The 20,836-nt window shown below is 44.7% G+C and overlaps 1 protein-coding gene across 1 annotated transcript in view; it reads left to right on the top strand.

The window, feature by feature from the left end:
- Positions 1–850: 850 nt before the first annotated feature.
- Positions 851–20,836, top strand: part of LOC124033928 (neuron navigator 2-like) — a 179,579-nt gene continuing 159,593 nt past the window's right edge. Inside the window, exon 1 of the mRNA XM_046346457.1 lies at positions 851–1,009. Within this exon, the coding sequence (XP_046202413.1) occupies positions 923–1,009 (87 nt within the window). The 5' untranslated portion in view covers positions 851–922. The remainder of the gene's footprint in view (positions 1,010–20,836) is intronic.

Below are 20,836 nucleotides of genomic sequence, written 5' to 3'. Positions count from 1 at the left end.
TACCACAGCATTATGCAGCAATACGCCATCCCATCTGGTTTGCTCTCAGTGGGACTATCATTTGTTTTACAACAGGACAATGACCCAACACACCTCCAGGCTGTGTAAGGGCTATTTTACCAAGAAGGAGAGTGATGGAGTGCTGCATCAGATGACCTGGCCTCCACAATCACCCAACCTCAACACAATTGAGATGGTTTGGGATGAGTTGGACCGCAGAGTGAAGGAAAAGCAGCCAGCAAGTGCTCAGCATATTTGGGAACTCCTTCAAGACTGTTGGAAAAGCTTTCCAGATCACTTTTTTGGTTACTACATGGTTCTATATGTGTTATTTCATAGTTTGATGTCTTCGCTATTATTCTACAATGTTGAAAATAGTGAAAATTAAGACAAACCCTTGAGTTTGTGTGTCAAAACTTGATATAGTGGGTAACTGGGTACATGGTGGGTAACTCAAGCTCTTCGCTCAGATCAAGCATGATGGGACACTTGGACCCCCTTGGACTGAACCATGCTTATCAGATTTCATTATCACTGTGTTAAATCCTATCACTTCCAATGAAGGCAGTGCATCGTTGCTGCAGGCTGCATCCCTAACTAACCACCATGATTCAGAGACCAGCGGCCCCTGGGACCCAGACTCTCCGGTCAGTCCCGTGGCCCATTCCCTCTGGGTTGAGACTGAAGAAGCAGAACTATTGTTGACCTTTTTCCGCCAGAGCCCCAGAATCCTTTGGAAGGTATCGGATGTGATCATTCTTTTGGAGAAGTGGTGTATCCGTATTGACAACCTGGGAAGGAAGTAGGATATCACATGTGAAATATCTGGGATTTCCCTTCCCCTCTGGGATTATTGGGTTGTGGATATTGTGGAGTTGGGACTGAGCAGGGAAGAGAGAGGGTATCTGGCATTCAGCCTGCTATGGAACTGGGAGCTGAGGGGAACAAGCATCAGCACCAGCACCAGAGGAGGAAACCTGTGAGACATGCACTGGAGGAGCAGAAAAAGGTAAATGGAGCCCATCGCCTTCTGTCTCTCTGTTTGTCTGCTAATGACCTCTTTACAATTATGACCACTGCTTCACAGTGGTAATAATGTCACAAACAGGAGCTTGAGGGGAACATCTTTTTGATGTCCCGCTGGTGTGGTTGATCAAATCAGTGGCTACAGTTTAATTCTGTCTACAAATCAGGGCAGTTTCGGAATGCTTTGAACTTTGAAACTAAACAGAACAAAATGTACTGCATAGTGGTAAAAGTATGTTTTATTGTAATCTGTTGGACAACTTTAAAAATGGTATGTACGAATATAAATGATGCATGATGCCGGTGGTGAAAATGACAGTAACAGAAGTATGTTTATTCTGGGCTAGATTCAATATGCATGCAGAGTTAGGTAGTTTATGTATCTATTATGAGAGAGTTATTGGGGATCCCGTCCCCCATCTGTTCATGCTTCATACCAGGATGTTATAAGAGGGTTCTCTACGGTAGCTAGGTTGTCCCCCCACCCCCCATGGCTGGCAGCTGGGGCGGCATATATTGGTCATGCTTTGGCTTTGGTGAAGTTTATACACTGAACTGTGGGGCTGTCGTAGAGATTAGGTAATTTGCCTTGATAAGTACGTGCGATCGCTTTCAATGACTCCCCAAGTGAAAGTCTCCTTTTGAACAATGTAAAGCTCAGTGTTGGGTCTTATCATGTCAGGCCCCTCTCTCACGCCTTATGGCAGCCTGATTGCCTTGTACTCTTGCCTCATTGTTGGCCCTCATTTAGCCCACCCTCGTTTGTCATCAGATGTGTATTTCATCTTAGGACGATTAAATGTTCTATTTGTTCAGACCTGTGATTTCTATGATTCAGTGTTCCTGGGATCTTGAGAGGGACAGGTAAAAGAAGGCTGCTTGGGAACTCATCATTGTCCTTCAATAGTCAAAAGAGTTGTTTTCTGTGACTTGATGCTTTGATTTATCCCCTTATTGAATTATTGATAGGTTCGGGAGCAGTGATTTTAATCATCTCTGATTGTGATGGTAGTATCATTAATTAATGGCCTCCTAACCTGCTCTAACATCTTTTAGACCAATAATTCCTACAATGCACCATGTTGATTTCCATATTAGTAATCCATCTGGTATGACATTGGCTACCTACAAAGCTACAGTGAGTACTACTGGATAGGGGGATACCTAGTCAGTTGTACAACCGAATGTCTTCAACTGAAATGTGTCTTCCGCATTTAACCCAACCCCTCTGAATCAGAGAGGTGCGGGGGGCTGCCTTAATCCACATCCACATCATCTGCATCAAGGGAACAGTGGGTTAACTGCCTTGCTTAGGGGCAGAACGACAGCTTACTGGCCCAACGCTCCTACCCACCAGGCTATCTGCTGCCCCTACTGAAGCTTGATTATTGTTCTAACTAAATTATTTGTAATTTTGTTCCAAAGTTAGTCAAATTAGGCAATTGTTTTCACAGCCCACCTATGCTCCAACTGTGTTTCCACAGGCATCCCAGTCTGAGATATTTTTCCACTGATTGGGAATCGTACTTAGGTAGCCCTTTTTCCCTCCTTCAGTGTGGGTAGTTAATGTTGTTTGTGGCACTAAAGCCCTGTAAGCGTCATGGTTGTTCATTTTGTTTCTTGTTTTGTTGGTGTCATTCCAAAATAAAAAGGAAAATGTACGCTCACCACCCTACACCTTGGTCCACTTCTTACGACGGCCGTGACACTGCCTGTGTAAACGCACAGGCACTTTTCCAACAAAGCAAACATTTCATAGCAATGTGTTTGAAAGTTGTCATAAAGTCTCCCATTTAGCATTTGTTTGTCTTTGTGTGTTCTAACTTTGGTACATGTCTATTCATGAGTATTTTGTTTCATTCGGCAAGCTCTGGAAAGGAAGGGTAGACCTCTCATGCAGTCAAATGACCTAGTGGCCTTATGGGTGGAATGCTACTAAAATAGTTAATCATCTCTTAATTAATAAATGTTTGTTTTTTTACGCTGAAAATCCGTTATTTCTATATCAAAGATTTTGTTATATTTCAGTCTTCTGTGATGTATATAAAGTGTAGTATTTGGGTGCAAACTCAAAATGAAATACATTTCTACTCAATAACTGACATGGTACACGTGTCGTCTTTTAAAAGCCCATAACCATGAGTGTGAGCTGTATACTTTTGTTTCAAAGTAGATTTGTTTAAGACTACAAAGAAGCACTCTATGTGACCCTGATTTAGCCCACTGCAGTAAAAGTTTTTAAGATGGAGTTGATGTGAAGTCTCGTGCTGATCCTACGTAGTGTTGGAGAGAGCTCTCCCTCCTCTGCCTACTCCTCACTATGGCTGAATGGAGTGGGAGGAGAGGACTTCTGTCGGAACTAGGTTCCTGTCAAGCGCATTAGCCGGAGCCACTGACATTGACCCTAATGAGTTTGTAGGGCCAGGAAAAAATGGTGTATTGTCCATAGTTATGGAGGGCCATCAAGGGATCCTGTCATAAGATGTTAGATTCTACACACAGCCAGGGTTTAGCTTTGACTTTGACTTCATGATCGTTTGAAAAAGTTCAGCCTAAAGTAGGAGGTTAAGAGTGCTGTTAGATGATGTGATTGAGGATGAAGAGTACTATTCAAGAAGGTTACTCTGATTAATTTAACCTTTTCATTCATATTAATCCGTAATCTATCTGTGCATCATATTTCAGTCACTAGTCATATTTTTCAGTGGTTAGCCTCTTATCTAGTGGTTTTGGGTTACCCTGTCACCACAGTTTCAGTCTCCCATCGAACCAGTACATCACTGGGGCCAAGCTTCCTGCCATCCAGGACCTCTATACCAGCCGGTGTCAGAGGAAGGCCCTAAAAATTCAAAGACTCCAGCCACCCTAGTCATAGACTGTTCTCTCTGCTATCGCACGGCAAGCGGTACCGGAGTGCCAAGTCTAGGTCCAATAGACTTCTAAACACATTCTACCCCCAAGCAATAAGTCTCCTGAACATCTAGTCAAATGGCTACTCAGACCATTTGCATTGCCCCCCTCCCCCTCTCCCCTTCTTTACACCACTGCTACGCTCTGTTGTCATCTATGCATAGTCACTTTAATAACTCTACCTACATGTACATTCTACCCCCGCAAATTGACTCTGTATTGGTACCCCCACCTCTATATAGTTTCACTATTGTTATTTTACTGCTGCTCTTTAATTACTTGTTACTTTTATCTCTTATTCTTATCCATGTATTTTTTTAAACTGCATTGTTTGGTTAGGGGATCGTAAGTAAGCATTTCACTGTAAGGTGAACCTGTTGTATTCGGCACGTGACAAAAAAATAATATTTGGGGAGAGTTATGCCGTTGCATTTTGAGTGGGAATATCATTCTCCACTCTTTAATGGATAACAATTTGATCTACTATTTAAGGGAGAAAATTGCTCTCCTGCAGAAATGAGAGAGTGTACATACATCCTCTGTCTGCTGCATAAACATTTTATTTAACCAGGCAAGTCAGTTAAGAACAAATTATTATTTACAATAACGGCCTACCCCAGCTGAACACTGACGACGCTAGGCCTGTCTGTAGCGACACCTCTAGTACTGAAATGCAGAGCCTTAGACCGCTGCACCACTCGGGAGATATTCTGCCCAAAGATAAAAAATTAAAAATAGATTACAGATACGAAAGCCTGTAAGTTGATCAATGGTATGACTATGAAATTGTGTGTGTGAAGACTGTAAGCCATCCTGATAATTGCCTATGAACTGTGGATCACTCAGATTCTGTGGTTGTAAATGTGATTAGACGTGTTCTCCTTGATGCTGTCAATTTCATCTTTACCTACCATGCTGCAGGGGTAACACACAGACACAAACACACACACACTCAAACATTTTGGACAGAGCTTAAGTCATGCTCTTCTCATAATAGGAACCCCCAGTAATGCCTTAGCAGGGCCACCCCATTAACAAGCCACTGAAGGGAGGGACCCACTGGTACTGTCTGTGGGTTGGAGAGGAGGATAGGTGGGAGAATGGAGGCCACTTGTTTCAATTCGGTCCTCCTCTAGGCCCCAGCACCATCTGTCCCTCTCCTGCTCTCCTCTCTCATTCACTCCATCTCTCTGTGGACGTGGGCTGAAGAACAGGTGGTGGTGAAGAGCTGCGAAACCTGGGGGAGGCAGGAGTAATCCTTACACCCCACTACTACAGTACATGTCCTAGTTCTGCTATGGCTTACTTTGGATTCTGAAGAACAGAAAAGTGACATGTAGTGGTGAATGCTAAAGGGCAGAATGCGAAAGTGTGTGTGTGCGTGTGTAAGAAAACGTTTCAACCATGAAGGTAGACTCAGAAATCTGATGTAGCTGAAGAAAGTAAACGGCATAGTGAATACATTTCCTCAACAACTAAGCGCGTTGAAGCGTGAGGCTCAACTTCTCCACTGTTTTGGTCCCCTGCACATGCGCAGGTAATGTGTGTGTGAAACTGAGGTCTTGGCAGGTTTTTTTCTGCATCGAAATGTATTATACGGTCCGCCGAAGTGTTTTGCGGGCCTCCTATGTCCAAAAAGTAAAAACAATGATAAGGGACGTATATGGGTGTGTGTGCCTGTGTGTGTGTGTCTCTTCAATGAATGAATCAATCAAATGTATTTATAAAGCACTTCTTACATCAGCTGATGTCACAAAGTGCTGTACAGAAACCTAGCCTAAAACCTCAAACAGCAAGCAATGCAGGTGTAGAAGCACGGTGGCTAGGAAAAACACCCTAGAAAGACCAGAACCTAGGAAGAAACCTAGAGAGGAACCAGACTATGAGGGGACGGGGTCCCCATCTGGCTGTGCCGGGTGGAGATTATAACAGAATATGGCCAAGATGTTCAAATGTTCATAGATGACCAGCAGGATTAAATAATAATAACCACAGTGGTTGTAGAGGGTGCAACAGGTCAGCACCTCAGGAGTAAATGTCAGTTGGCTTTTCATAGCCGATCATTCAGAGTATCTCTACCACTCCTGCTGTCTCTATAGTGTTGAAAACAGCATGTCTGGGACAGGTAGCACGTCCAGTGAACAGGTCAGCACCTCAGGAGTAAATGTCAGTTGGCTTTTCATAGCCGATCATTCAGAGTATCTCTACCACTCCTGCTGTCTGCTTTTCTTGGGTAGCAAAATTACTTTTGCTTCCAGGCCTGAGGGCACACACTTTCCTGTAGGTAGGAATTAAGGCTCACCCCAATTAGTCGACTGGTCAAACAATTTTTGCACATTCATTGTTTCATACATTTATTGTGTGAATTGTTTCTATTTGATTGTTAGTCTATCAATTCCCCATGACATGTATCACCAGTTGTACATTTGTTGTTAATTCCTATAATTATAATTTCTATAATTCAATATATTATTGTTGCATTATTTTACCGTTCTCATTGTCAGAGTGGACACGTGTTTTGCAGAGTGCACAACCTACTGTATGCTACACCTGTGAGAAATATGTTTTGGTTTATTTGTCAATTTAGTCATTTTATTTTGTTTGGAAGGCTCCTGTCAATGTTGAGTAAGGACACACACCTGATTATGCATAGAAGTAGGCCTATGGGCTACCTGGCCTGTGCACTAATATAAGCGTATAAATGTGCACATTTGGGGATCTGATAGTACTTCTGATTGGCTTAACGCACCACCACTAATGAGCTTTGTAGCTTCTCAAAGTAATGTTTTCTTCACCTCAAACAGCAAGCTAACAAAGTCTGTTTTTACATCCATTGAGAATGACAATAGTTCTTCAATGTATTTGAAAAATCTTTCCAGCTCTCTCCCTTTCAATAACCACTCAGCGAGAAAGACAAAAATGTAATGCTCTGATCCAGTGAAAACATCATAAAATAGGCCCACCTAATTACTTCTTATCCCTTTCGCAAATAGTCTACAGCTGTGTCTGTCCCAAGCTAACTGGCACGGGAAACTCTGAGGGCCCTGAATATTTTATGCAATACTGCAAGTTTGCTAGAGTGAGCTTTGGGCTGGACCCAAGTTAATAGTTGATACAATGTTTCAAGTTTGTTGCAGACAGGCCATGCATATGTACAGGCACAGGGTGAGACCCAGATGCAGACACGGGAGGCAGATGGTTTGAGTCTCTGATATTTATTAGTATCCAAGGGGCAGGCAGGAGAATGGTCATGGACAGGCAAAAGATCATAACAAGGTCAGAGTCCAGGAGGTACAGAGTGGCAGGCAGGTTCAAGGTCAGGGAAAGCGGGTTCAAAGTCAGGGCAAGCGGGTTCAGAGTCAGGGCAAGTGGGTTCAGAGTCAGGGCAAGTGGGTTCAGAGTCAGGGCAAGCGGGTTCAGAGTCAGGGCAAGCGGGTTCAGAGTCAGGGCAAGCGGGTTCAGAGTCAGGGCAAGTGGGTTCAGAGTCAGGGCAAGCGGGTTCAGAGTCAGGGCAAGCAGGTTCAGAGTCAGGGCAAGCGGGTTCAGAGTCAGGGCAAGCGGGTTCAGAGTCAGGGCAAGCGGGTTCAGAGTCAGGGCAAGCGGGTTCAGAGTCAGGGCAAGCGGGTTCAGAGTCAGGGCAAGCGGGTTCAGAGTCAGGGCAATTAAGGGTCAAAACCGACAGGACTAGCTAAACAGAGAATAGAAAAAAGCAGGAGCTTGGGAAAAAAACAATGGTTGACTTGACAAGACGAGATGAACTGGCACAGAGAGACAGGAAACACAGGGATATATTCACTGGGGAAAATAAGCGATACCTGGAGGGGGTGGAGACAATCACAAGGACAGGTGAAACAGATAAGGGTGTGACAGCGTAGCCAATGTGATTTTGAGATTCGAAGACATTATTATACATTAAATGAAACTGTTCCACGAAAATGGGCATATGAAAACCATAACTGCCGCGCAGATTGGTAGAAATAGTCAGATAAAGTGGCATTCAATGTGAGAAAGGTTTGCGACTCCACGTGTGGTCCTATTACCAGCAATTTCAGGAGAGTAACAGCAGAATCTGCAAAAGCCAGCAATAGCGGGAGGAGGATGGTTGGGTCAGGTTAAGTGTTTTTCTTCTGGTTATCTTGATCTCTGGCTCCCTCTTGAGTAATTTGTGTCTTATTTCATCAAACACAGGCTTAACGCATCAGACAAGCTCAATGCATGAAGTTGATTTCATTAAAACACATAGGGTGTGGCTATATATGTAAAAATACACCTTTTCAAATGTCGATCGATCGTTTAGTCGAAAGTACAGAATATTTAGATCAAATCAAATCAAATAAGATAAAGTGCACAGATAAAGTGCACAAGACGGCTTTGGTCGACCAAGATTGTTTTGGGTCGGGACAGCCTTAGAATGAAGGTATGGCAAATAGGAGTGGCAATATAATCCGCTTTCATCCTCAGTAATTTTCCATCCAAGTTGTCAGACCCAGGTGACTTGTCATTGTTGATAGACAGTAATACTTTTTTCACCTCTTACACACTTACTTTACAGAACAAAAAATACAATGCCAATCTTTCATATTTGGTCAGTTATGCATGGATGTGTAGATTCAGCATTTGTTGTTGCCATGTCATGCTAATCTTGTTAATTAAAAAGTAATTGAAGTAGTTATATCAGTGGGTTTTGTGATGAGTGAATGATTCAAGTAATGATGAAGCTTTTAGCCCAACATTTCATTTAAAGTGCTCCAAAGCGTTTTACTATTATCCTTTGTATCATTTGTATTTGTTTCACAGTACAGTTTATTTTTGTTTAGATTAGTCACATGATTTCTCAATTTGCAGTATGTTTGCCAATCAGCTGTGTAGCCAGACTATTTGCCATTTACTTGACCTCATCCAGGCTGCATCACATCCGGCCGTGATTGGGCGTCCCATAGGGCGGCGTACAATTGGCTCAGTGTCATCCGGGTTTGGCCGAGGTAGGCCGTCATTGTCAATAATAATTTGTTCTGGGGCGCCAGGTAGCCTAGTGGTTCGAGCGTTGGGCCAGTAACCGAAAGGTTGCTGGATTGAATCCCAAGCTGACAAGGTAAAAATCTGTAGTTCTGCCCCTGAACAAGGCAGTTAACCCACTGTTCCCCGGTAGGCTGTCATTGTAAACAAGAATTTGTTCTTAACTGAATTGACTAGTTAAATAAAATAAATTAAATCCCTCTCAACCATACAATTTCTCATCAAACCACAGGGATTGAACCGGTTTTACAGTCACGTTCTTAATGGGTTCATGGTTATTAGTAACTGCAACAATCTGTTTCATTCATGCATCAAGTGCAGCGTCTGGTTGCTCCTCATTTCACACCACAGACCAGCAAATATTATTTACATCTTCAACATAGGAATCACTACAATACATCTTGTATGATTTCTTGTACACTATATTAGGCCCAGCCTTTGGAACTTTGAGTTTCATAGATATGGCTACTATATTATAATCACTACATCCGATAGATGTGGGTACTGCTTTAGAGCAGATTTCTGCATAATTAGCAAAGATGTGGTCAATGCACGGATGATTTAATTCCTGTGATGTTTGTAAATATCCTGTTAAATGAGGCACTGGTTACAGTTTGAATTTTTTTCTTGAGTGGACAGCTTGATGAAAGCCAGTCAATATTTAGGTCACCCAGAAAATATACCTTTCTGTTGATATCACATACATTATCAAGAATTCACACATTATCCAAATATTGACTGTTAGCACTTGGTGGTCTATAGCAGCTTCCCACCAGAATGGGCTTTAGGTGAGGCAGGTGAACCTGTAACCATATTACTTCAACATGATCTGATATGTATCCTCTCTAAGTCTTACAGGAATATGACTCTGAATATAAACAGCAACACCACCCCCATTGTCATGTCTGTTTCTTCTGTAGATATTGTAACCATCTATTGCTACCACTTTATCATGAAAGGTATTATCTAAGTGAGTTTCAGAGATAGCCCGTATATGAATGTTATCTGTTACTAGCAAGTTATCGATTTCATAAACCTTGGCTACATATGTTAATGTGGGCTATTATTTAAAATTATTATATTATATATTATTATTGATTATTTTTTGCACTTTTCTTGGATGCTTGATTGCTTTTACTGCTTTACTGGGAGTCTTATCAGAGGGAGACATGACAGGGATATTTATGTTTGAGCTGCAGGGTGCCAGTGGACTTTCGACTAGAGCAAACCATCTCAGTGCTAACAGTACAACTCAGGATCATATTTGCATGATTGCTGCTGACAATAGCTGTTGGATTGACAGAGGCATTCAGGGGAGTTAGACGAACATAAATTAGGTTATTTACATTATGACTGCCAACGACCCTGGGACAATATACATTTGCAGCAGCACTACGACAACTCAGCGACACAATGTTAGAGATTATCTGAGCAGAACTTTGGTCACTGAAAAGTTTTTGTCTCAACGTGGCCTTGAAATGCGTGCACAGGGTCCGGGCACCAACATGATTTGTATAGACTCCAACATTCCTGTAGAATAGATCATCTTCTGTTTCCAAAATGTGTTAAAGTTATCTATAAAAGTTATGTCAACTACAGTAGACTTTTAGCCAGATGTGCAATGCCAGTAGCCTGCTGAATCTTTCAATGGTACAGGGCTTGAAATAATGTTTTTTGTAGTCTTTCAGAGCTAGAATCAAATCCAGTTTCAGCCGTTCCGAGCCAGCCCTCCGAATGTCATTTGACCCCACATGGACTACGACAACGTAAGCCAATGGCACCTGTCGTAGAACGGTAGGAAGCAGCCTTGTAATGTCCTGTACTCATGCTCCAGGATATCACAGTGTTCTTTCCCTGGGAACCGAGATGTTTCTCACCATAGAGCTGTCATTGATGACAGCTGATAAAATTGCAGTGGAGGTGGTTTAGGAGACCCCTGAGGACCAATGGGAGATGGGGCCCAATGGACCATCGTGGCTGATGAAGGGGCCGGAGTCTCAAACACCCTCACGATCCCATGAGAGAGGAGCTCAGAAGGTCAGTAGGATCCCCATGGGTTGGAAACAGGGTAAAGGATGATGCCGCTGCAACCTTCAAGGCCAGGGGGTTGAAGCTGTTTGGATTGGACTTCTCAAAGTGACATGTATCCATTGATTGATAGCGGGATCCGCTAGGTCCTCTAGAAGCTTTGGTCCATTTTCCACAGGCGGGGGAGACTTCCCCGGTGAAAGGTCCCTGTGAAGCACTGGCCAGTCAGTCAAAGAATGGAACGACGTCCAGCCTGAGGTGTAGAGAAGGAGAAGGTAGGTGGCTGTGGTTTCCCCAGAAAATAATGCCAAGCTGTGACAGCTTGGTCCTATCGTTCTCCGCTAGCAGGCAGTTGTTGCATTGAAAATCCAGTCTGTCCATAGTGTCCCTGAAAAGAGCATAGTAAACACAACTCCAATAATGCAGGAAACATTCTCCTCTTCCTCTGAATTCCTCCGAATGAAATAATTTAAAGTACTACTTGTATATCAATGATGTCGCTCTTGCTGCAGGTGATTCTCTGATCCATCTCTACGCAGACGACACCATTCTGTATATATCTGGCCCTTCTTTGGACACTGTGCTAACAAACTTCCAAACGAGCTTCAATGCCATACAACACCCCTTCCGTGGCCTCCAACTGCTTTTAAATGCTAATAAAGCTAAATGCATGCTCTTCAACCGATCTCTGCCAACCCGACGAGCATCACTACTCTGGACGGTTCTATCTTAGAATATGTGGACAACTACAAATACCTAGGCGTCTGGTTAGACTGTAAACTCTCCTTCCAGACTCACATTAATCATCTCCAATCCAAAGTTGAATCTAGAATCAGTTTCCTATTTTGCAACAAAGCCTCCTTCACTCATGCTGCCAAACATACCCTGTAAAACTGACTATCCTACCGATCCTTGACTTTAGCGATGTCAAGTACAAATTAGGCTCCAACACTCTACTCAGCAATTTGGATGTAGTCTATCACAGTGCCATATGTTTTGTCACCAAAGCCCCATATACTACCCACCATTGCGACCTGTATGCTCTCGTTAGCTGACCCTTGCTTCATATTCGTCACCAAACCCACTGGCTCCAGGTCATCTATAAGTCTTTGCTAGGTGAAGCCCCGCCTTATCTTAGCTCACTGGTCGCCATAGCAGCACCCACCTGTAGCACGCGCTCCAGCAGGTATATTTCACTGGTTATCCCCAAAGCCAACACCTACTTTGGCCGCCTTTCCTTCCAGTTATCTGCTGCCAATGACTGGAACAAACTGCAAAAATCACTGAAGCTGGAGACTTATATCTCCCTCTCTAACTTTAAGCATCCGCTGTCAGAGCAGCTCACTGATCACTGTACCTGAACACAGCCCATCTGGAAATAGCCCACCCAACTACCTCATCCCCATATTGTTATTTTTGTTGTTGTTACTCTTTTGCCAGGTCTCAGTTGTAAATGAGAACTTGTTCTCAACTGGCCTACTTGGTTAAATTAAGGTGAAAAAAAATATTTTTTTGGGGGGGGGTTATCTGTTCTTTATATTAATGTAAAATAATGTACTTTCTACTCCATACATTTCCCCTGACACCCTAAAGTACTCGTTACATTTTGACAGGAAAATGGTCCAATTCACACACTTATCAAGACAACATCCCTGGTCATCCCTACTGCCTCAGATCTGGCAGACTCACTAAACACAAATGCTTTGTTTGTAAATTATGTCTGAGTGTTGGAGTGTGCCCCATTCGTAAATAAAATAAAAACAAGAAAATTGTGCAGTCTGGCTTGCATAATATAAAGAACTTTATACTTTATACTTTGACTTTTGATACATAAGTACATTTTAGCAATTCCATTTACTTTTAATACTTAAGTATTTTTTAAACCAAATACTTTTAGTTTTACTCAAGTAGTATTTTACTGGGTGACTTTCACTTTTAATTGAGCAATTTTCTATTAAGGTTTCTTTACTCTTACTGAAGTATGACAATGGAGTACTTTTTCCACCACTGATTAGGATGCCATATTTATAATTTAATTTAATTTAATATCATCTAATTTAGATTGGCTACTTTTAGTCAAAAACAACAAACCGATGCGTCTACCTTTAATACAGTGCCTTCGGAAAGTATTCAGACCCCTTGACTGTTTCCACATTTTGTTACGATACAGCCTGATTCTAAAATGGATTAGATATTTTTTTACACACAATGTCCCATAATGACAAAGTGAAAACATAAAAGCGTCTGCTAAATGGCATATATTATTATTATTATTAAGACATTTTTGGCCATTTATTAAAAAAAAAAAAAAACAGAAATACATTTTTGAATAAGGCTGTAATTCTTTCCGAAGGATCTGTATGTGGCTCCAGTGGCCTTATGCTCACCTTACATTGACCTGATGGAGTACTATTGGCCAAAGTTGAATATGAACAAGGTTGTGTGGCAAAGGTGAGGGTATGGGTTGTGGTGGGCTGTGCGGAAATAACACTGCTATGGGCAGATCAGTGAGACAGTGTAATGGATTCTTTCTCTTTGGCTATGTGTCTTAGTCCTTCGGAAGCATCCCCCCACTGGCCTCCTCTTGGACAGGCTGTCACTGCCAACACTATTATTACACCATTATATGATTTCTGCTCAAATTCTGTAGGCTTGTTCTTTCAGATAAACCTCAATAATAATTCTGTTTACTAAAAAAGCATCTCAGTATTTTAGCTGAATTTGTTATCTTCACTGTAGATGAACCAGTTAATGAGGTTTGATTAGTGTTTTGTATGTTCATGATATTAATGTACTGGGGAATATTTTGCATACTTAGTGATGTATACAGGGACTGTCATTTGGACAGTCCCTGTATACACAGGAAGCGGCGCAGGTCCTAATCCAGGCACTTGTCATCTCCCGTCTGGATTACTGCAACTCGCTGTTGGCTGGGCTCCCTGCCTGTGCCATTAAACCCCTACAACTCATCCAGAACGCAGCAGCCCGACTGGTGTTCAACCTTCCCAAGTTCTCTCACGTCACCCCACTCCTCCGCTCTCTCCACTGGCTTCCAGTTGAAGCTCGCATCCGCTACAAGACCATGGTGCTTGCCTACGGAGCTGTGAGGGGAACGGCACCTCAGTACCTCCAGGCTCTGATCAGGCCCTACACCCAAACAAGGGCACTGCGTTCATCCACCTCTGGCCTGCTCGCCTCCCTACCACTGAGGAAGTACAGTTCCCGCTCAGCCCAGTCAAAACTGTTCGCTGCTCTGGCCCCCCAATGGTGGAACAAACTCCCTCACGACGCCAGGACAGCGGAGTCAATCACCACCTTCCGGAGACACCTGAAACCCCACCTCTTTAAGGAATACCTAGGATAGGATAAGTAATCCTTCTCACCCCCCCCCCCTTTAAGATTTAGATGCACTATTGTAAAGTGACTGTTCCACTGGATGCCATAAGGTGAATGCACCAATTTGTAAGTCGCTCTGGATAAGAGCGTCTGCTAAATGACTTAAATGTAAATGTAAATGTAAAATGGAGGTGCATTGCATCCTGGGATTGTTCAGCAGTTGGTTGTTTTGATTAAGTGAACAGAGAGATCGGGGTGAGACAGGGTTGAGGTGGGGTTGAGACGAGGGAGAGGTGACTGGCTGCCTACCCAGGTAAACCTGCAAACGGAGAACTCCCTGAGCCTGCCTCTCACTGGGCCCCTGATTATTGGAAGGACTGTACACAACAAAACCACACTACATCATCATCATCTTAAACGCCTCCTGCAGTGACACTGTGGACGGTGTGTCATTTGGTGCTTCCACTAGCTATCTTAGTGGTCATTCTAATACATTAGGTTGCATGACCAAGGTTTATTAAGTATCTATTCATTTTTACTGAATTCCTTATCATAACCTGTTCAACCACCTTAGTCACATCATTGAGAAATATTTAGCCCTCTGTAAGGCGCTTATATTGACATGGTTAAGGAAGTGTGATGTCAGACTGGAAGATGAATTCACTTGGGAGGAAAAATACAGTATCTAAGTGCTTCTCTTCTGGCTCACGATGTATTGCAGCCACTTTCCAGTTATAATGACTGTAAAACCTATTTTCATCTGAGAACCAGTGGTGGCACAGACTATAGGCTACCATTTAAGGATCACTATTGATTTAATTAAGAATGTGTGTTCTATTCTAGTTAGTGAATGTTTTACTATGTCCTCATTGGTCTGAAACTTGAGCTCTAAACCATGGAGAATTTGTGTAGGTAATTACAATTGTGAGGAGGGTTTCTGTCTCAAGAATTAGAATTGACCATCAATGATCAAGGAATGATGATGTTACAGCTTAGATATTTGCAAATTGTAATCAATGTAAAAAATATGTCAAATACTGTGTAGCTTGAACTGAATTTCAGTATGGCATATTGGCATTCACTTAGCACCTCAAACAAACCATATGACACAGAATACCTCATATGGAAATCTGTCACATCATTTGTGTGAAAGTGACAAGAAACTGAAAAAGCCATGCTGCAACCCTTGTTGTGGAGATGGCTGCTCCCCAGATGGTTGTTTAATTCAGTCATTAAAGAGCCGTTTGGCCCACAGCCAAAGCTAATCCACAAGCAGTCTGTGGAACATGAATATTAATGGCTGACCTCTCACTCCAAGGGGTAAACAGCATCATATAAATTAATTAACTTGTGAAAAGTATCATTCTCATCTTATGCCTAATTGATTTTCTTGTGTGAGCTAGACTGTCACTGGCTTACAGTAGGTGTCAATGATTGTCACGCCTTGGTCTTAGTATTTTGTGTTTTCTTTATTTATTTAGTCAGGCCAGGGTGTGACATGGGTTTATTTTGTGGTGTGTTTTTGTATTGGAGTTTTAGTCAGGTATTAGGATTGTGGCTGAGTAGGGTTGTCTAGGAAAGTCTATGGGTGCCTGAGGCGGTTCTTAATCAGAGGCAGGTGATTATCGTTGTCTCTGATTGGGAAGCATATTTAGGCAGCCATATTCTTACATTTACATTACATTACATTTAAGTCATTTAGCAGACGCTCTTATCCAGAGCGACTTACAAATTGGTGCATTCACCTTATGACATCCAGTGGGACAGTCACTTAACAATAGTGCATCTAAAACTTAGGGGGGTGGGGTGAGAGGGATTACTTAACCTATCCTAGGTATTCCTTAAAGAGGTGGGGTTTCAGGTGTTCTTTGAGTGTTTCGTGGGTGATTGTTCCTGTCTCTGTGTAGTTTCACCAGATAGGCTCGGTCACTTTTTTGGTGGCCTTCCTGAGCCAGGATTCAGACACGGCAAGGACATCAGGGTTAGCAGAGTGTGCTAAAGCAGTGAGTAAAACAAACTTAGGGAGGAGGCTTCTGATGTTGACATGCATAAAACCAAGCCTGTTGTAAGGCACCTCAAAGACTCCCTTGGGTTTTGGAATGGGAGGAGAGGCTTCCAGGCCCTCCTCAGAGAGGACCCAAAGGGACATGGTGGCTACCTCCATCCTCCTGCTATGTTCTCACTAGGGGCTGACAGGGGGATGTTGTTTTATGCACGTCAGCCCCCATTTTGCAGGCGCTGTATGGCCTACGGACACATATTCGCCTCGTGCAGCACAAGAAAATGCAGATTTTGTGGATCTGAGGAACACGAGGCGAGGGATTGTGACAAGCCTAAGGCGTGCCACGGGTGTGGCTCGTCAGCACACCTGTTGCGGGGGTGCCCGGCTCGTCAGAGGTCATATGCGTCTGCGGCTAGGGGGGGGAGCAGGAGCGGTGGATGGGGGAAGAAGAGGAGGGGAAGGAAGCACACCTCATGACCAGAATACAGGTCCAGAGGGAAAGGCCGCAAGGAAGGAGGAGGAGCAAGAAGCGGCGTATGGAAGAGAGAAGGAAACGGAAGGCACGGGAGTAGGAGAACAACGAAAAGCGGCGGAAGAAGGCAACCGAGTGGAGGAGCATGAGAGAGAAGAAAGCGAGGGAGGAGTGGTGGAGAAGGAGACGGTGGAAGAGCAAGTGGACTGGGGGGAAAGTGCCCTGGTGGAAGAAATGAGGGGTATGGTGGAGGAGCTGGCAGGGGGCGAGGGTGGTATCTCTCCACTGCCGCCATCACCAAAGAAGAGAATGAAGAGGAGGGTGCGATTGGCCGACAGTGAGAGGGAGGGGATGGCCAAGAGAGTGATGGGGGTGGGAGAAACCTCTGGGTTGCTGCTGGTTTCCCCAGGCCCTCAACTTCTGTTGGGTGGGGACACACCTAACAAGACTCAGGACTGGGTACAGGAGGAGGTGGGGAGTTTTTTGTTTGGGGACTCAGCCTCCCCAATTTTTTTTCTTCTTCCAAACCAGCTGCAGCACTGGGGAGGGGGAAGAGTGTGGGGGTAGACCCAGGGTGCAGGGCACCCCGGAGCCAAACACTATTCCTGCATCCTGGGTTGGTGAGATGGAGGAAGAGGGGGGGGTGTCGGGAGTACGGATGGTGTTCTCACCGGTAGATACGGAGCAGGGGAGCATCGGGTGAGTCTCCTGTGTTTTTTTTTTTATTTTTATTTTTATTTTTTTGTCTGGGTTTAGAATTTGAGTGTATTACATGTTTTTTTTTTTTTTCATGGGGTCTAATTTTACTTTTGTTAGTTTAAATGTAAGGGGTTTAAGGGATTTTGTTAAGAGGAGGGCGGTTTTTAGTTATTTGGAGGGTGTGGGGTTTGATTTTTGTTTTTTACAGGAGATTCACCTGAGGGATGGAGGGGATGTTAGTAGGTTTAAGAGGGAGTGGGACAAGGGGGAGTCAGTTTGGGGTATTGGGGGGGGTGCACTCATTGGGGGTAGGGATTTTGTGTGGGCACAGGGAGGTAAAAGTGGAGGATTCTTTTGTGGTAATGCAGGGGAGGGTTATAGGGGTGGATGTCACGATAAGGGATTGTAAATTTAGATTAGTGGTGGTGTATGGGCCACAGGTGGTGGCAGACAGGAGGGAGATGGTTGACTGTCTGACGCCCCTGTGTGTCACAAATAGGAAATTAGTGATAGGGGGAATTTTAATACAGATTTAGGAAGAGGGGGGATAGCAGTGCAGGTGCCATTGCCGGGCTAATGGCTTGCCATGCTCTGGTAGATGGTGGTCTGCACACTACTCCGAAAATGGCCGGTCCTACATGGCGCAACTCCAGGGGGGTTGAGCGGAGGCTCGACTATATTTTTGTACCCAGGTCTTTGGGTAAGTTGTCTGGGCGGCTGTTGCCTGTTTTGTTTTCGGATCACGACGGGGTGCTCCTGCAGGTGGGGTCGCCAGACTGCCTCTTTGGTAGGTGGTACTGGAAGTTAGATCGGGATGTGCTGGAGGAGCAGGCTTTTGTTGACGGGTTTTATGGTTTCTTTTGGAGGCTTGAAGGCCTCCGGTCCATGTGCGAGGGGGTGTTAGAGTGGTGGGAATTAGTTAAGGTGAGGATTAGGGCTTTTATAATAGGGTATTGCAAGAGGAAAAAAAGGGAGGAGAGGAGGGAGGTGGATCGTATCCAAAGGTTAATTGAACTCGAGTACGAGGCAGGCAACCTCGGCGGGTCATTTGACTGGGAGAGATCTGCAACCCTAAAGGCGCAGCTCAGGGAGTTGCAGGAGCGGAAGGCTCGAGCTTTCCTGGAGCGTGCGCATAGTGGCTTTCTAGAACATAATGAGACTTGTTCTGCTATGTCCTTTAAGTCGGTTAGTAGGAAGGTAATGCATGGCGTTAGGGAAGAAAATGGTAGTATAGTTAGAGAATCAGAGGATATGGTCAGGGTGACAACTGATCATTTCCAAGGTTTATTTAAGGAAAGGGAAATAGATGTAGAGCAGGGAAATGTGTTTTTAGAACACTTGTCCAGGCGGTTGCCAGAGGACATTAGAGAAGTGATGGAGGCCCAGATCTCACTAGAAGAGGTTGAGAGCGCTCTTAGGAGGATGGGAAAAGGGAAGGTGCCTGGGATGGATGGGCTGCCAGCTGAGTTTTATCTCAAGTTTTGGGGTATACTTGGACCAGTGGTCCTCGAAGTCTTGAAGGCCATCCTTGAGAAGGGGGTCCCGGGGGGGATCAATGGCTGTTGGTGTGCTGTCACTTTTATATAAGAAGGGGGAAGTAACAGACCTTGGCAACTGGCGGCCATTGACCATGCTGTGTGTAGATTACAAGCTACTTGCAAAGGTTTTAGCAGACCGGTTGCGCACAGCCCTTCCCTAAGTCGTCCATGAGGATCAGACGTGCGGGGTAGAGGGCCGCTCTATTAGATGGAACCTACAGTTAATCAGGGACTCCATCGCTTGGGTTGAGGATAGAGGACTGCCTTTAATGGTAGCAGCACTAGATCAGGCGAAAGCCTTTGATCGCGTTAATAGATCCTTTTTATTCAGAGAGTTAGGTCGATTAGGATTTGGGGAGAAGTTCATAGGATGGATTCGTACATTATATGTCGGAGCGGGGTGCCGAGTTAGTGTAAATAGTCACTTGGGTGACGTTTTTGACCTCTCGTCTGGGGTCAGGCAGGGGTGCCCACTCTCGGCTCTCCTCTTCGTTCTGTACATGGAGCCTCTGGGGGCTGCCATTAGGGCAGACACAGGGGTGGAAGGCTTGTTGATCCCTGGAAGTGGTGGGCTGCGTGTTAAGATGACGCAGTATGCCGACGACACTTCCTTGCTGCTGTGCAAGGACTTGTGCCTGACAAGGTCCCTTGCCATCTTTGGGGATTTCACCCAAGCATCGGGAGCAGTTCTGAACCATGCAAATTCTTCCGTCAAGTTTTTCGGAAGATGGCGCGGTAGAACGGATGTGCCTGGGGGGTTATCTCTCGGTGAGGGGGCCCTGAGGATTCTCGGGGTCCATTTTGAGACCTCCGGCTCAGCGACGCTAAACTGGAACATGCGTATCGCAGTGGTACAGAGGAAGCTAGGCTAGGTATTTGTCTTTTATGGGCAAAGTCCTGGTCCTAAAGGTGGATGTGTTGCCGTCTCTTTTGTATTTGGCGTACATCTACCCATTGCCGGCTTGTCTGAGGAGGCCTCTAGTGAGGCTTGTGTTTCAGTTTATGTGGAGTGGCAGGTGCGAGTGGGTCGCCAGGGCACGCATGATCTGTCCCATCGGGGAGGGAGGTAGGGGGGTACCACATTTCCCCCTTAAGCTGGACACAATTTTTGTTTCTTTCTTGTTAACGGAGCTTGCTCAGCCAGTGATACACCCGTCCGGTTACCTCCTGCGGGTGTTCTTCTCGTATCAGGCGAGAAGCTTAATGGTGTGGTCTAACACGGGTCCTCGGGCGGAACAGCTGCTGTGGCACTTTGGTCATGTGGCCAAGTGGCTGCGTGCGCACCCTGAGGTTGAAGTTGCACGAGTAGGTTTAGATCACAGGCACCTGTACGAGAAGGTCAGAAAGGCAGGGAGTCCGGCACCTGTGGGCATCTCGGAAGTGGTCTGGGAGGGAGTGCAGGCGCGGGGTCTGGACAACAGGCTCAAAGACCTGAATTGGTTGAGCCTCCATAAGTGCTTGCCGGTACGTTCCATCATGTACCGGTATAGTTTGGTGCAATCCCCCACCTGTCCAAGATCCCCTTGTGGCAGGGAGGAGACTGTGCGCCATGTCTTTTGGGACTGTGCCTTTGCCGGAGTAGTATGGGCTAGGGTTACGGGTGTTGTTAGGTTTGGTAAGGGGGGGATGTTGTATTGACGTGGGCCAGGTTAGAGAGGGGTGTAGGGAGAGCGATGGATAGGGACAGGTTTCTGCTCTGGCTTCTCATGAGTCTCTTTAAACGGGGGCTGTGGGAAGCAAGGCAGAACATGGTGAAGACAGGGAGAGATTGAGGGGTGGAAGGGATAGTGAGGAGGGTGGAAGGAGATT

Source organism: Oncorhynchus gorbuscha, linkage group LG01, assembly GCF_021184085.1.
Source record: "Oncorhynchus gorbuscha isolate QuinsamMale2020 ecotype Even-year linkage group LG01, OgorEven_v1.0, whole genome shotgun sequence".
NCBI classification, from domain to species: domain Eukaryota; kingdom Metazoa; phylum Chordata; class Actinopteri; order Salmoniformes; family Salmonidae; genus Oncorhynchus; species Oncorhynchus gorbuscha.
Note: the sequence above shows the minus strand (reverse complement) of the source record. Positions and strands in the feature narration are given on the sequence as shown.